The sequence below is a fragment of the Primulina eburnea genome, chromosome 12 (assembly GCF_022965805.1).
Source record: "Primulina eburnea isolate SZY01 chromosome 12, ASM2296580v1, whole genome shotgun sequence".
NCBI lineage: Eukaryota > Viridiplantae > Streptophyta > Magnoliopsida > Lamiales > Gesneriaceae > Primulina > Primulina eburnea.
In genome coordinates this window covers 2,765,788-2,783,177 of record NC_133112.1, presented here as the reverse complement: position 1 = coordinate 2,783,177, position 17,390 = coordinate 2,765,788, and the positions used below count along the sequence as shown (strand labels likewise).

The window sequence follows — 17,390 nt, the reverse complement described above, 5'->3', positions numbered from 1 at the left end:
AATTTAAAGACCATCATTTCAAAATAAGCACTGCGATATAGAGATGTCTATGTTCAAATCAAGTTCGAACAAAAATGTTGGATTAAATTGCACAACTCCTTAAAATGGTAACTAAACAAAGCAATCTTTAAGGGGCAAGTCTGAAATCACGATGTTGGTAACCAAGCCTAAACATTTACAAAAGAACATAGAGAAGAATTTGCTTGTGCTGTTGAAGGGGTTAGATTTCCGGTCAAATTCCTGTTGAAAGTAACTGCAGAAATTGAAAACAAAGAACCATCAAATAAAAAACTGCGGTAATGCCAAGAACAGTTCATACGAACTGATAAGAAGCTCTTTCTTGTGAAGCGGGTAGAAAATCACCTTCAGAAAAGGAAAACAGAGATCAAGATAGCTTAGCAAGAACAAAGATCAAAGTCTGCTACGTAAGAATGCAAACCAAAAAACAAATAGATGTTTTTTATAGGTTTTCTCCACTTAACCATTACCAAGAAAATTATATTTGGAACTCTTCTAGTAGTAAAGATAAGGAATCCTTGGAGTTACCTGTACAGCTTCGAATTGCCAAAAGAGAGTTTCTAGTTGATTTAGAACGTGCTTCTTTTTAAAGCTGAGGCTTTTCAGAATTGATAATAAGGCCTACAAACACTCCGTTGCTATTCCGACTAGGAGAAGAATTTGGTTGGTTGCTGATAATACTATTTTCTTTGTATTCACCATCTGTGCGACAATCCTCATTGCTCAAACCATGTTCCGCAGGCTTGGATATCTCGATGATCTTTCCAAACAATTGAAATGAATGACCACCAATTGGACTTGAAGAAGAATTTCCCTGCTGTCCAGATGACCCAATGCCACAGAATTGATCGCTGTTCTGACTACTTGATGATAAGTTGTGTAGAGGTGAGTTTTTAATGTTCAGAGCTGCAGAGACTGGTTTCGAATTTGAATCTGCACCATTTGTAAGTAGGTTGGCGAAAGTCTGGAGGGAGTTGTCACTCTCGGAGTTGGACAAACTGGATATACTACAGTGATCTCGCCTGGCTCCCTGCATGCTAGCAGGAAAAGAAGAATGATTGAACACGGACGAGTTCGGATTCTCTGCCATTGCATTAGTTATCTCTTTCATAGGGACATAACAATTTGCCTCTCCATGATGCTGGAGGACTTTTAATTTCTTATGATAAGGAAATGGAGAATGAAGCTGTGGCAGAGGCAGAACATATTCAATTTGCCAAGGGTTCAACTTGTTCATGTTCTGCAGGGGTTGAGCATCATCCCATGTTACCTACATGAGAAAATTAAAGAACTTCAGAACAAGAGGGTGGTAGAAAGCTATTGAATGTCACGTTTTCTTGCAGTATTCACTTAAAGTACTGGGATGACTTGATGAAAACAGAATAAGAAAGAAAAAGAAAATCACCAGCAAGAAGAAACAAACGCAGACATCATCCTATGCAAGTTCGAAGTTTGAAATTCTTGGGGTTTCCAATACACTGCCAATTTATCCATTTCCCATAATGATAACTGCTAGACACATGCATTTGAGTCATCTGACAATTTCAGAACATTTTCTTGTAGTTCGAACATAAAGTCAAACTGTACGCATGACCTAAACACGTTGATTTCCGTATCCAACAAATCTTACAAAGCAAGTTTGTTGACTTTACACCTAAAATCCCTAATACAAGAGCTTGAAATTAAGCATGATTATATAGCATCTAACCAAATCAAGCACACGGCATCATTGACTCAAATATAACATAACAAATCAAACCATGTTTCAGGGCAATGCTCTAAATATCCAATCACCACCTGTCCGCCTCCATCTTCTGAACAATGAAACAAATCCAATTTATTGCAACATATATCATGCAGCAGTCCTGAATTGCATAACGTCGGCAACAGAAACACAGCCTATAAACCTTTCTTACAACCCGTTCAATACATTAAACAGTAAACTAGAGAATTTTTTTAAAGTTTTTACTTCATTAATTATAGAAGATAAGGCCTACACCAATTTTTCTTTTTACGAAAAAAAAAAACAAAACATAGAGAACATTATATCGACTGGACAGCCCATAATCAACTCGAGCCAGTACCGGACACATAAATACAACCTCCGAAATCCAACATGCATGATGTGGAACTGTCCTAAACATCAAAACAATGCTCGCTGTAGCTAACATTAAAACTTACTCAACGCACAAATAATAGAAAAAGAATCCAGAAAGGAAAAATAATAATCTACTGTTATACAATCTCATAATCAAGATAAATATCCACCCAAGAGTATCATATAAAATCAACATACATGTACAGTTGAATTGTATCATACCTGGAGCATGCGCCAGGGAGAACCACGCCACGGCCCGGCCTCCGGTGACCCGGCAGCCGTTATGGTTCCGTGATACCATGTCATCCTCGACGTATCCTCCGTCTCTACTGCCATTTTCACCTGCATTCCAGGGCTCCAGCAAATCCGCAATGCATCTTCCACCCTCTCAGCGCTCACCACAAAATCCGGCAATCCAGCCTTAGGATAATACACCACCTCGAATGCCATTCCTTTCGCCGCCTTCTCCATCGCCTCCATCACCTCATCCTTGCTACCATTGGAAGTGCTTTCGGCAGAGGTCCATGCGTTTTTGGTGCCAAATCGAACGGCTCTCCTTACTCCAATGAAGAGCTCGGCAGTGGATTCTTTCCGCATAAACACAGTGGAATCTCCCGCAACGAGGCGTTTGGCATTGACAAACTTGCTCCAACCAGTGGTTAACAAGTGGCGGCGTGGTGTGCCCCGATAGATGTGTCGAAACTCCCATGCATTGTTATTGGTGTCTTTCATCGTCAAATTTTGGACAGGGGGGTCGGCCTCGAAGTCGAGTGGTGGAAAAATCGATTCCGCGCAGTATCTCGGGACAGAAAACCCTCCGCCATTATTAGCATCCGATGGTGTCAAAATCTTCGCAAACGAGACCACGCCGTTTTGAATGTCATCGCCATGGCAATGGCGATTCGCCGCGCGTTGCACGTGGGGGTGAAGTGGCTGCAGAAGAATTTTGGCGAAGACCAGGTCGGAGATATGACTCGACAGTAAACGAGCAGATAGAACTTGGCAGAAAATCAATGGCCTTTTAAGGGGAATACCGGAATTCACGATGGCGGGAGAAGGGGAATGTTCGATATGACCTTCCGGGAAGTAGTAGACGTAGGAGTGAGGGGAGGGGATTTGTACGGATGCACCGGCAATTGCGAGCCAAACTCCGGCGTCAACCTCGGAGGCGGTGGCGTGGTTAGACATCGGCGGCGGTGGGAGGCGTGTACGTATTTGTGTATGTATAGATTACGTATGGAAAGTGGGGAGTGAAGAGGCAGAGCCAAGGGGAGAGGGGGGCAAGGGTTTGATATTTATATTGTTGCAAAAATACCCTCGTCTTTGTCTGGGAATTACGGGAATGTGTGCAAGCCCACGTCATAACTGTCTTCCAGCAAACTATATCGTCCACGCGCTTCTTCGCACTTGGGGATACACACTACCTTATTATTATTTAGCGAACAAATATATATTAAAGAATTAATGGAAATCTAAATACAATTATAGTTCAACGGAACCAAAGTTAACAAATTATATATCGATATGTTTTTTTAAAAAAAAAATTGATTTATAGTGATTTTTATATGAAGATGTGTGGAATATCTTATGGTATTGTTTATTTTTTTAAGTTTTAATAATAAGATTTTAAATTTGAGACGAATTTCTAATTTCAACTTTTTTAAAAAAAAAAAAAGGAACTCGTTGGTTAGAACAAATATTTTAACAAAAAGCGCTTGCAATGAAATTGCGATCACCCTCAAATGTTATACTAAACAGCAATAATTAACACTGTGAGAACAAAACATGTCAGTCGAATTGACAAGTAAGCCCCCACCTGCCCAGAAACATGTTTCATGTCACGTTTTTTGTCATTTTCTATTATAATATTATATATATATATATATTCACTTTTTCAAAAAAAAAAAGGTAATAAATCCGCGCAAACATATATTGTAAAGTTAATTCAATATGTTAAATTTCAATTTAAGTTGATATAAAAATTATTGCAAAAAAGGTAGACAGAGAAAAAATATTAAGATTGCGGATCAATGATTCAAATAAATAACTCTTGATATTTGAAATAATAAATAAATTGAAGAACAATACAGATTGTTTCAGCCTCTGAAGTAAAGTTCCAAATTTTGATTTACTATATTTAAAAAGTATATAAATGAATCCCATAAAAAATTATCATATACGTATTAATCAATGAGACGACACTCATCTCATCATATATGATATATGAGTGTTAAATACTTATTAACTCACTAAATCAGTAATTAAAATTAATATAATTAAAATTAATTCAAACTTTAGAAATTAGGATGCATATAAATATGTATAAACATGTAAGGCAGGCACTAAATAATTCGAAGTTTAGTTAGTATGGTCAAGATTCATGAAACTTGCGACTGGAGAATGAATGAAAAAAAGGCGGCACTTGATTTTTCTTAGTTTTGTACAAAGCAATACACAGGTAAAAGCCACTGTAACAGACTCTCACGTCTGCTTTCCTACACTTTTCTTCCGGTTTTTCCTCGTTTGTTTTTGCTTTCTCTCAATATATAATTACATGATATTTTTTATTCAATCTTTTCAGTTCGATAAAATTCGAATTAATTTCTCTTTCACCCTAATTGATAATCGAGAAATAATGATATTCATCACGTAGCTCTTTCGAATTATTTTATCTATTTTAAATAAGTAAAAACTCTTTTTTTTCCTAACATGACCAACCCAAAACCCATTCGCATAATCCCAAAGATAGTCTATTAATATTCACTCAAAATGGAAAATACCAGGAGAGAAATATAAATGACATATATATAGAAAAGAAAAAAGAAGTGCTGGATAATAATATATCTTAATAGGTAAACAAGTGGGGCACAATCCTATGATTTGAAACCGAGAAATGGTTAGGTCCTGACAAATTTTCCTCTATTTCGGGCTTCTTTCATGAGTTTTGACTCTTCTCCCTTCCCCTTCCTCTGCCTATAAAATGGAAAACTTGTGTATTTTCTCCTCATTTCGCTTCTCCATGCCCCACGTTTCACGCGTATTACACGCACTGAAACCGAAAAATCACACACAGAAAGTGTCGGAGAAGATCCAAATGGGCAGCAGATATGATCATCAAAGGGTTCAGCTCCAAAAACCCATTTTCTTGCCCATCATTTGCCGCTTATCCATCAAAGACGTCGAACCAAACAACCACCACAGGCGTCGAATTCAAAAACTTGACGTACCCTCTTCCCCCAGAGTCAGTTGCATAGGCCAAGTCAAAAGCGGCAACAGGATTACCGTCCTCCCTTTCAACGTAGCAGCCCCGGCGCCCAACGCCAACCACCACAAACAGAAGTTGAAAAAACCGCGTTCCAGCGGAACCCTTCTGCTCTCAACCACCAACGGCGGCGGCGGTGCCAGAGGGGGGCTTAGCAGAAGCTGCAGAACCAGTAAAGAAGAGATGATTGTTAATAATTCAAGAAGGATAAAGTTGACTAATAGTGGATATCAAGATCGTGTGGAGGAGTTGAATATATGTGAACTTGATCCGCCGTTGCCTGTTGTGAAGAGGGTGGTGCCGCCACCAGGGGTTGGCCGCGATGAGGTGAATCTTTGGAGGAGGAGGTGTTTAAGAGGGGCGGAGCTGAAAAGCTTGCAGATTAAACAAAAACATCTGCCAAACAACAATTTTGAACCACCGCCAACGGTTTGAATTACTGAATCCATCGATTCATATCCCCGTCTCGTGTGTTATACACTTGTAACTGATCGTAAATGAATTCGAATTGTTGATTCTTTTTTCTCCATTTTGGTGGCTTTTCACACGACAATTTGAGAACGATATATGATCATGCTTCACACTTCAATGTAAAAAGAATTGAGTAGGTTGAGCTTTTTTTCTTCATTACTTATATGAAAAATTTTACTTCCAATTTTTAAAGTCGTGTCAGTTTTTAAATATTCCCACTTTTTAAAAATATATATACATAAATTATAAATCGAAGTGAATACAAACAAAGAAACACCTTTTGTTATAGTCTTACACAGAAGACAAAGCTTATGTGTCTCACGAGTCGTATTTGTTGGACATGTTTTTTATTTAGGTCATCTATGAAAAAATATTATTTTTTATGCTAAGAATATTATTTTTTATTGTGAATACTGATAGGGTTGACTCGTCTCACAGATAAAGATCCGTGAGACCGTCTCTCAAGAGACCTACTCTTTACAGAATTCAAATATTGTAAAAGCTTGGGGAGACGCAATTTATGTGTCAAGATTAACGTACAATACGAACTTCGAAAAGGGTTCAAACAATACTGATTGAAAATAACAACATAATATAAAGCATGATAGTCAAATTTATAATCGACGACTTACAACTCGTCTAACATCAAGAACTCAAGTTAGAAACGAGATATCAAGTAGTTCATGAATTGTAATAAACTTTTCCCCACCAAGAAGAAAACTCAAATCTATAAATGGTTTCCAAAAAAGTTGATCTTTTTAGTGTATCTTGAATGGGAATATAAGCGAAGACTTTAAGCAAATGCCGTGTATGGTACGAGGGATCAAACCCAACTTTTATCGACAGCCTTACACATAATTATCAGAGTGCACACGCGTCCAAGCACATGATTAAATCGTGTTTAATTTATATATTGAACTAATGGCGGGGCAGACATCTTCCTTCAAGCAGATAAAAACTCATCTTTAGACTTATATAATATAATTAAGTATTAAATCACACCCTCTAATCTTTAGTGGACATTTAACTAATTTTTTGGTAGGTCATATTCTTGACTAATAAACTAGCTAGCTAGCTATATCAAGTTAATGGTTTCGATAGTTTTATATTGTTGTAATGAAACGTTACATGAAATCTTAAATTCATATCAAATTTTTTTACACATTACTTATATAAAATAGAATGAATTTCAAAGGCTTAAATTATTAGATGAACGTCGTAATTAACATAGAACACTGTATTAACATGGAAGATGTGAAATTAAAATTTATGATTGCCTTTTAAATACATTTGAAATACATCGATTCAAATGCGCGCAATCTTAGAATAAACTAACTCTAATCCAAGTATAACATTAAATGTTCAATAATACATATTTTCATACCTACACATATATGCTTATTATTGTTTTCTTGAAAGTAAATATGTTCCAACATTTCATAATAGGAACTCCAATAAATTATAATTCACCAACATATCATGGAACATTTTTTACTTTACAAACTAAGTAAAAATGTTGTGTTTTGGATAGATCTTCCTATTAGATTTCGACTTGAATTTTTTTTACAAATTAATTTTAATCCATGATATATTTTTTAATAAAAATATATCCCTGAAACTTTAAATAAAATGGGATCAATAATTTATTAAATGACTAGAGTATTTTGGAGTTTTTTTTTAAAAAAAAAATCTCGCAATTAAACTTTTTTCATGAAAAGGGCTAGAATTGTTATTTTTTTTCAACAAAAAAAATGTTATTTGGATACGAAAATCTTTCAAAAGGATTTTGAGGTAATTTTCCCGAAGCTTTCTGATTCTGAGCAATGAAAATACAGATGTAATATGTACTACGCAGTTTTCTTTTCAAAAAACAGCTCTCAGTGCCGGGTTGGTTACATATAAAGATTCGAAAAACAGGCTAAGGGGTCCAAATCAATTTGCGTACCTGCATCAACGTCCAGGCACGGCGCGGCCGGATCTAAACATTGAGTATTACTTTTTATACCAAACAGAAACATAGACAAGTGGTGATTATGCTCCAACAGTTAAAATATGCACGTTTGTGTATGTTTAATAACGTAATTATAAAATTTTAACAATATCAGTAATTTAATTATAAAATATTAAGAAAAAAACTAAAAACTGATCAATAACAAAATTGTAATTGATTCAATTAAAGACATATAACTAAAAAAAAGCAGTACATCAATACATACCGGACAAAAAATGACATTTCACTTTTTTATATTTATATTTTTTTCAAATACTTTCTATTTAGGCTACAAATATATATTATAAAACATTCAACAATATTTTTACCTAGATTGTATCATACACATGTATCAATAAATGATATTTGAATAGATTGCCCGCATGGGCTTAGCTCAGTTGGTCAGCAGTAGTGAATCTTGGAGCAATGACCAGGGATCGAGTCTCGCAAGCGGCAGTGTGAGAGTTAAATTCCCTCCAATGAGGGGGAGCTCCTTGTGCGCGGCGTATCATAAGGTCTTGCTGCTGCTGGTTGGCTGAGTCACTATGATTTACCTCCTCTAACATTCTTGTCGGGCCGGGGGCCGGTGAAGGGCGTCTAAGGTGAGCGATTTCACCTTTGGAGCAATATTTGAATAGATTAAAAAAAATTTATTATCGATGACACATTGAAAAAGATTTGAACTGCTAAATCTAACCGACCTATAATATAGGACTTAACGAGGGAAAAGATGAGATTGATCACAACCGGAAGTTCCAAATAAATAAGTCAAATGGTTCAAGGCGTAGCATTGAAACTGCTATGATGTAAATCGCGCGTTAAACATTGCATTTATAATTTTAAGAATATTCTCGTGCTACTTTATGGATGACAAAAACTTGTGTGAGACGATCTCACAGGTCCTATTTTATGAGACAGGTCTTTTATTTGGGTAATCTATGAAAAAATATTACTTTTTAGTGTGAATATTGGTATGGTTGATTTGTCTCACAGATAAAAATTCGTGAGACCGTCTCACAAAAGACCTACTCTCCGTGGATTTAATCAACACAACATGTGATCAAACACGTCGAAAATTAGTGACATACAGTTTGATCGGGTTCATCTACAGTATGTCATCCATCATATAGTAGAGAACTGGAAAATTATATATCAAGCTTAGTTGGAATTCCAATCAGCACCATATCATGCTTAAAGTGATTAAAAGAGAGGAATCGAGAGGGAAAACATTTCCCAAATAAATGGAAAATTTAAAGTACGTACCATTTCAATATTATCAAAACATCATATTTTTCCTATTAAGTCAGAGTTTGAAATTAATATATTTTTTATTAAATTATTAAAACAGCGTAAAATTTTGATCTAAACAAAATTTGATAGCATTGTTTAAAAATTTCTCATCCTTTTCAACATTGTATAATAGATGCATTATACATATGTGCCATGCACAGTGCTACCCATTTCTTATAAATTATGCGTCCACTCAGAGTAAGAGAAGCAATAAAGCTTTCATTTTTATATATAAAGATGGAGATAATAATATTTTTAATCTTGTAACTTTATGTTTTTGACCGATTTTAGTGCGCTAACTTTCAGGTTGTTTTCATTTTAGTTTTTTTCCAACGAAATGATGACGTGATATTGAAAAATAACGATATGTTGCCAGAAATTGTTAATGTGTCCGATGTCATTTCGCCGTTCCGATGAAAAATTATCGAAAAAAATATGTAACTCGGACTTAAAATTTAAATTAAACGATGAAAAAGAAATGTAGAAGTGACAGAGTCAACGAGGAATGTTGTTTTCACACAAAAATAGAAAATAAAAAATGTCGCAGGCTATGTATTATCGATCCCCGTGAAATGACGGCTCGATGCACATGGAGCACTATATAGCATCATCCAGAAATTGGAAATATTGGTTTGAAATAATTTGATCATCAGAGGTGGGAGACAGCAGAAGCACACTAGTTCATCATTTTTGTGGTGTGCTTGTGCACTGGACCATTTGTGGGACAAAAACGCTAAATGGATTTCTCTTTACTTGTTCTTCAATCTTCGAAATGGTGCAAAGACGCGTTTTGCAAGCTCCTATAAATACCCTGTTGCTCCATGCATGTGATACAAACCATTGAAAAATTCATTCGCATGGCTAACAACCGACTTTTTAGTGTGTGTTTCTTTGTTTTATTGTGTTTAGCTATATGTTCTGCTGGTAGGATGCTCCTAGAGCCTTACGGCTATGGAGGCAATGTAGGTGGTGGAGGATATGGTGGCGGCGGAGGTTCCGGTGGAGGGTATGGTGGAGGTGGGGTTGAGCATGGTTATGAAAGTGGTGCTGGTAGTGGTGCGGGAAAAGGCTATGGGTACGGCGGTGTTGGAGAGTATGGAGGTGGTGGTGGAGGTGGCAGTGGTGGTGGCTCTGGTTATGCTACTGGGGGAGACCATGGCTCCGGGTATGGAAGTGGAGGTGGTGAAGGAGGAGGTGGAGGGTATGGAGCTGGAGGAGCACATGGCGGCGGAGGAGGTGGTGGTGGTGGGGGAGGAGGCGGAGGCGGGTGGTGGTGCTGGCGGGGCACATGGTGGTGGGTATGGTGGAGGTGAAGGAGGGGGCAGTGGAGGTGGTTATGCTGCTGGTGGAGGGTATGGCCCATATGGGGGTGGGGGAGGTCATGGTGGTGGTGGTGGGGCTGGCTATGCTGGTGGTGCCACAGGCAATGGATATGGCAGTGGTAGTGGTGCTGGAGGTGGTGCTGGAGGGTACGTTGGTGGTGGCGCGGAGAGAGCCCATGGCGGAGGATATGGAGGCAGCGAAGGCGGCGGCCATGGTGGCTATGTCCCTTGAACTTATGCTGTTTCATGGTCATTTCAAGATCCATATTAATATGAAATATAATTATGTATCAAAAAAATAATATGTGGGAATGTGATTACTACTGCTGGTTCTGTGATGGATGTTTGACTTGTATGCAATCATAAAAGTTTGTATGTTCTGTTTAATTGTTCATTAATGACACCAATATTTACTTTATAATCTCTCCTTTTGATGTGATCTGAATTGTTCTAATATGATTTTGGAAAGAATAGCTGAAAAATTATTACTTATTAGTTATGGTTAGATGTGGGCATTGATGTTGGCTTTTTCAGGTCCTTTCCGGCCCCATCTGATTGGTTTTTTGTTTCTTCTTTTTTTTTTTTGTTGATAATTAATTCAAAACTTGCACTGGAAGTAACAAATATTTGTAACTACAAAATATAAATTTACAAAAATAGCACAGAATTATTATAATTAACTAAAATAAATAGAAATGATGGCAGTGAATGAAGGTTTATGTGCTTGCTTTACAATTTACAAAATACGATGCCATCATATCAATCTATCTATGCTCTGATGAAGCTTCCATCATCACTTGATTAGTTGATTTCCATTAGGCAAATACACAATAATTTAAATTCTTTAAAATTAAAATATTGTTGAAATGTCTTCTTTTGTTCGTCATAAATAAATTAAGAATATTTTCATTTGTAAATAAATACACACATCTGAAACCCCGGAGATAGCATGAAAGTAAAATAATTAACCTTTTTTTGCCTTCACGCAAAAATTGATCGGAACGTTGTAAACCATATTTCACCTTCTTCAGCTTTCTCATGCTGCAAATATATCAAATATATGTGATAGATACCACAAGTGTAAAGTTAAAAATGGAAGCCTAGCATGGTAACCTAACTTTAAAGCACAATCCCACAAACAACTGCCTTTTTCGAGCAGCATCAATGCTAATTTATACCACTCCATTATCAGACATCCCTAAGTTAAATCATCCTACCGTGAAAAAAACAGAACCTTCAACCGGAATTGATTGGTCAGCTGCCTTGAGATGAAGTCAGGATTCAAGCTTCAGACTCAGATATGGAGGAGTTTGAGTCAGAAACAGCTATGCCAGCCGTTGCTGTGTGAAATTCTGTCAGTGTAGAACTCACGCACACTTTGGAAGATGGCCTTCTATTCATGTACTGTGAAAAAATAGAGGAAATAAGATTGCTGCGGAACAAACATAAATTGAAACAAGGCATTTTATCCATATAAACTTGAAACAGAGAACTTAATCAGATATATGGATAAAATGGTTAAATAAGACACACGGATCACATGCAGGACCACCAAAAATGTAATGAAAACCTCGGACCATTCAATCCCTTGTGGAGTACAATCTATGCTTTTACATGTATAAACTGATAAACAAGTAAAAAATGAGTAATTGCAATATCTATATCTCTTACTATAGTATTAAAGGAGCAAATAGAGCTATTAACTTGGTATCTTGGTTTTAAAACAGTTGAAAACACTCATTTCCTCTTATTAATTTGATCACAATTGAATTCAACAATCTAAAATTACTACAACACAGCATACATGTAATGTATTTAGCAAGTATATAGGTGCTCAATTGCTAGCATCTAATAGATAATAATGCAGTTACAAAACAAACTGCAAAATTAAGCACTCACCTCTTGATAAAAAGCATTGATCTCTTCCTCTGTGAGGCCTTCATCTTCTCCACCATTTTCGTCCCAACCAAGCGAACGAAGGAAAGCTGCTTCTTCTTCATCTGGACAAATTGCCCCATCACCTAACATTTTCTTCTCTCCAACATCAGAAAAATTGAAAATCTTCTCAGGAACTTCACGCCCATCACCATTGCAAATTACAGAATCATCATTCTCATACACACGAGGACTCATTGAAGTATGAACACCTTGAAATATTTCACCAGATGTCTCTGCACTCGAAGGTGAAACGGCCGTACTTGAATCTGATAGAATGGCTGGAGCTGTAATTGAGGTTTTTCTTCTCATGAGATTAAAAAATTCACTTCTGCTTTTGGCCATAGATTGGGACAGTCTCTTGTCCACAGTAGATCTAGAACCAAGTGATAATGTGGCGGTCTTGTTTTCAAGCACCGAAACCGTAGAACTGTTTCGACTCAGTGATGCAGTTGGGGTTGACGGAGATATAGCAAGCTGCCCATTAGCTGTCCTGAAATTTGAATCACAAGGACTAGATGCATCTTTTGTCCCAGTGGTGACACCACTCTCGCGTCCTGATTTAAGAACCATATACTTTCCAACATGAGATGTACTCGAAGAATCAGATTTGACCTGTCCAACATGAGGTTGAATAGAAATATGAGAAAAATAGAGCTGCAATTGGACAGCCTTTGAGGCCACATTCAACTCATGAGTTCTGATGCAAACCTTTGGTTGTTTCAATTTATCTGCGGAACTAGGAACCTGAATAATAACATTTGAAACCATCATTACTATAATGTTATCCAAACACACTGTCACATATGTGCAAGGAAGAATAAGAGACAACATCTAGAGAAAAAGGTTAATTCAGAAATTCAATGCATTGTTTATAATTCGGGTCATCTACATTTATGATGGCTGGGCCCATTCATGTCAGAAGTATGCTTAGGAGTCTCTTAAAAACTACAATTTGGTCTGCCAACTCTAAAGGACGCAACATATCGACTGATTCCATATGACCATGTTGCAATTTCTGGCTTCATTGAGGGCCCTAAGACATGGGCTAAATGATACCTAAAAAAACCATAATAAAAGAAGGTTTGAAGAGGAATTTCTATAATTATTTGGTATTTTTCCAAAAAGAACAGACAGGTACAGTAAACGCTCATTTCCAAGAAAAATCACAGATGAATGCATAGAAATGAGAAAATATGAAACTATATGATCCTCTTTTCGCAGACTGAATATGACTCTTGGGTAAAACACAGTTCCACTATCAACCCAAAAAAACAGAAAAGAAATAATAGCATAAGATAGATGCTTAATGATTCAGTCTTATAGCGATATATTACTTTATTGCAAAGGTTGGCCTGCATAGTGAATTCTAGTAACAGTGTAATACATCTTAGTTCTGTGACGTGCATAATCTCATTATTTACAAGGGCACCCCATATAATAAAATCAGTTAAATTTACCAACAGTTTAGGCATTGACGGAGTCATAGGAATCAATTGTCTAGACTGCTTGATGGCCAATTCCTCAAGCCTTTGGCTCTTATCAGGTAGCTGCAAATGTGGAATAGAATGTACACTTTACCCCCCTGGTTCCAGCCAAAACATAAAGGGATGAATAGAAAAAATTTGTAAAACCTGAGAGACATGAACTCGTGCAGGAGACTGGGACAATGCCTCAGCCATGTTAAGAGAAGCAGTGCTAGAAGCTCCTGATGCTGAAGACATAAGTGTTCCCAAGCTCTGTTGAGGAGTTGAGTGTTCCGTGCCATTATTGGTAAGACTGACTGGCACCTCCGCTAAAGCAGAAGTCCATTTCTCACCACCAAGAAACCCTGGATTGCCAATGGGTAAATTTTGAACAGCAGAACCTAATCCAGGAGACAAAATTTTCCTAACTCCAGTCACGTCATGCTTCTCCTCAATTCCAAGAGATGGAAAGTCCTTTTCAAATGTATTCTTCTGAATTCCACGAGAATTACTGCCCGCGTGATGCACGCCATAATGGTTAATACCGTTTCTTGAATCATCTGCTCTGTGAGCTAATACTTCACCAGGTTTTCTAGAAACCAATGAATGTGATTGCTTCAAGGCACTATTCTCGACTCTACTAGTTAATATACTTGCTAAGGAGTCATGATCCCAGATGTCCATGGAAAGAGATTTCTCTTTTTCTCTGTCAAAGTTCTTATCTCGGCGGCTCCTTGTGAAACTACTATATGGATGTTTACCAGAACCATTGCTACTTGAACTAAGTCTAGAATTGAATGAAGCGTTTCTATCCACAAAATCAGGCCTACCTTTCTCACTGTTGCTTCTAGAAGGCTTACCTCGTATGGAGTTCAGAGAAGAAAAAACATCTACAACAAAATTAAATAAAAAAAAAAAAAGAAGGTAAGGTCATAATTGTGCTGAGTGCTGACCATATGCAAAGAAAATGTGACTTTAATGCTTATGCACACACAGAGAGAGAATGGGATAATGAACAAACCTGAGTGGTGGGCGGAGACACCACCTCCAGCAACATTTCCAGTACTTCTCAACCATTCAGGAACTAATGTAGGTTCAGTTCTTTCCATCAGTGCCGAACATGATCTTATAACTAAAGAGAATCGAGAAGTCTCAACTAATTAAACCTCCTTTATCAACCCAAATGGTCCCTTTCCTCGATGGATACTAAAAACTAATAGAAAGACAGACTTTCACTCCTGACAAGCCAAATTAGCACGTCAAGTTTCCTAACTCATAAATGAGGATTCCCTTCCCTTAATAGCATTTTAACAACCCCTCCATGTAAAAGTTGATTAACTATCCAACAACAAAACAACAATTGAAACTCAAGAACCAAGCAGTCTTCCCTCTCTTTAAATATCACACCATCACAAACAAATGAAACACAGTAAAATGCAACCCTCTAAGTAAAATTCCCCACACCAACTAGGGTCTGCCAATTAACAACGACAAGCAAAATGCCAAGTTCCCTGTTCATAAATCATAAATGCATTAACAAACTCTTACACAATCAAAGATACGAAGGAGAAACTGAGCATCCCTACCTGAACAAAAGTAACCGAAAAGGGGGATCGAAGAGAACCCTAACCGCAACCAAAAAAAAAACCGCCAAACTGTATGTATATGAAAATTAATCAACGGTGTACACACAACTTCGATGATTTTTTATATTTTTCCAAAGAAAATGTGAAAATTAATATATTTCCTGGATGCGTAATTCGCGGTACCGGAACAAGAAAATGCAGGCGGCGAATTTGAAGAGGATCTGTGTGACAATTAGGGTAAATACGTAGAGCGAAACGTCAACAGTCTGCGTTTTCTGTGTGAAAGTGATAATAATAACAATAATTCTAACGAAACTGCAAATCTTCTGAAATAAATCTTATAACTAATTTTTATATTATGTTCTGTTTTCTTAATATCAAAAATACATTTATTTTTTTAATAAAAATTTCATTAAACTCATTTTAATAAATTTAAATCTTATTGGTCTATCACGAAAAAATTTAATATACATACACATATCAAATGTAATGAAACACTAATTTTAATTAAACAAACAAAAAAAAGCATATACCGAATTAATTTTATATTTATTATAAGAACCAACATTATTAAGATGCATCAATAAAATTTAATAAAGATATCATTAAACTCATTTTAGTAAATTTACATCTTATTTGTCTATTATATCTTAATAAATGCAAAAACTTGTGTGAGACGGTCTCACGGATCGTATTTTGTGAGAGACATATCTCTTATTTGGGTTATCAATGAAAAAATATTACTTTTTATTTTGAATATTGGTAGGATTGATCTGTCTCACAATAAAGATTCGTGAGACCGTTTCACAAGAGATTTAACCTTTAATGAAATATCTTTCAAATTCTAAAAAAAATATTTAACACAAAAAAAAAAAATTAACATGCATACACATATCGCGTGTAAAAAAACATTAATTTAAATTAAACAAAAAAAATGTAAATCAAATTAATTTTAGATTTATTATATGAACCAACATTATTAAGATGCATCAATAAAATTTTAAAAAAATTATTTTGACCAAAACTATGAAGTTATTAAATTGTTTTTAAGTCATGATTATCATTATATCATTATCATAGAAATTTTAGCTTTCAATCTCATTAGAATTTCTAAAAAACAAAAAGCAAAATTTTATTTTATATTTTAAAACAGTTAGCATTTAGAAATGATATGCTCCCAGTTCCAAGCAAGTTTAATTAATTATTGCCCGCATGGGTTTAGCTCAGTTGGTCAGCAGCAGTAAATCTTGAAGCAATGACCAAGGATCGAGTCTCGCAAGCGGCAGTGTGGGAGTTAAATTCCCTCCAATGAGGGGGAGCTCCTTGTGTGCGGCGTGACATAAGGTCTAGTTGCTGCTGGTTGGTTGAGTCACCATGATTTATCTCCTCTCACATTCCTGTCGGGCCGGAGGTGAGGGACGCCTAAGGTGAGCGATTTCACTTTTTGGAGCAAGTTTAATTAATTATTTGGGCCCTTATGGGGGTAGACTGTATAAAGCCCAGTATTAGGAAGCCCGCTTCAAAGCCTTTTTATTCTGAAGCCCAAACTAATTGGGCTTTGGTCCATATAAAACTAGATGCCAAACTTGATAATCTATATCGGTCTTCGAATCACATTACTTGCCATCTCGAACAATTGAAGAATCCAACTATAAAATGTACTTCACTTTACTTTTTAATTTAATACTAGCCACCGAAGCACACGCGTTGCGTGTGTAATGAATATATGAGGCTAATATATTTAACATTTATGATATTACAACACTATGACACTAAAACATTTTGTACTTCAATATTGAGAGTTAATAGATTTCAAAGCTTAAATAAATCTGTCAAACTTTATTTGTTACCTTAAATGATATAGGTTTTGATCATAAAGAATAATATTTTTTTGAAACCATGATATCATCTCACCTAACAAATTGTTAAAAAAAACAATTAAAGATTTATTT

At 36.2% G+C, this 17,390-nt stretch overlaps 2 protein-coding genes and 1 pseudogene across 5 annotated transcripts; 1 reads left to right on the top strand and 2 right to left on the bottom strand.

Moving 5' to 3' along the window:
- Window position 1: 1 nt before the first annotated feature.
- On the bottom strand, window positions 2-3,369 carry LOC140808361 (auxin response factor 17-like). 3 transcript variants are annotated; one of them, XR_012112867.1, is made up of 3 exons: window positions 2,339-3,369; window positions 547-1,288; window positions 2-253 (listed from the first exon to the last, which is right to left on the bottom strand). XR_012112867.1 is itself a non-coding variant. In XM_073165462.1 (2 exons), exons 1-2 carry the CDS (start codon window positions 3,302-3,304, stop codon window positions 605-607), a joined length of 1,650 nt encoding a protein of 549 aa, XP_073021563.1. In that variant the 5' UTR covers window positions 3,305-3,369; the 3' UTR covers window positions 60-604. The 3 variants fall into 3 exon arrangements, 1 of the variants encoding a protein (XP_073021563.1); XR_012112868.1 differs by having other exon boundaries at window positions 60-363; XM_073165462.1 differs by having other exon boundaries at window positions 60-1,288.
- A 6,432-nt stretch (window positions 3,370-9,801) lies between these two features.
- Window positions 9,802-10,872, top strand: LOC140808255 (uncharacterized; annotated as a pseudogene).
- Window positions 10,873-11,499: 627 nt separating this feature from the next.
- LOC140807141 (uncharacterized) lies at window positions 11,500-15,759 on the bottom strand. 2 transcript variants are annotated; one of them, XM_073163853.1, is made up of 7 exons: window positions 15,439-15,759; window positions 14,874-15,363; window positions 14,021-14,742; window positions 13,847-13,936; window positions 13,098-13,133; window positions 12,351-13,001; window positions 11,500-11,855 (listed from the first exon to the last, which is right to left on the bottom strand). In XM_073163853.1, exons 2-7 carry the CDS (start codon window positions 14,959-14,961, stop codon window positions 11,733-11,735), a joined length of 1,710 nt encoding a protein of 569 aa, XP_073019954.1. In that variant the 5' UTR covers window positions 14,962-15,363; window positions 15,439-15,759; the 3' UTR covers window positions 11,500-11,732. The 2 variants fall into 2 exon arrangements, with proteins under 2 accessions (XP_073019954.1, XP_073019953.1); XM_073163852.1 differs by having other exon boundaries at window positions 14,874-15,759.
- Window positions 15,760-17,390: the final 1,631 nt, after the last annotated feature.

Bases quoted from the DNA above. Each gene is read 5' to 3' on its own strand.
- LOC140808361 (XM_073165462.1), bottom strand. From the start codon at position 3,304: ATGTCTAACCACGCCACCGCCTCCGAGGTTGACGCCGGAGTTTGGCTC. The intron at 1,289-2,338 runs GTATGATACAAT...TTTCTCATGTAG, and splicing joins CTCCCTGGCGCATGCTCCAG to GTAACATGGGATGATGCTCA.
- LOC140807141 (XM_073163852.1), bottom strand. From the start codon at position 14,961: ATGGAAAGAACTGAACCTACATTAGTTCCTGAATGGTTGAGAAGTACT. The intron at 14,743-14,873 runs GTTTGTTCATTA...ATTTTGTTGTAG, and splicing joins TGTCTCCGCCCACCACTCAG to ATGTTTTTTCTTCTCTGAAC. The intron at 13,134-13,846 runs GTAAATTTAACT...GTTATTATTCAG, and splicing joins CGTCAATGCCTAAACTGTTG to GTTCCTAGTTCCGCAGATAA.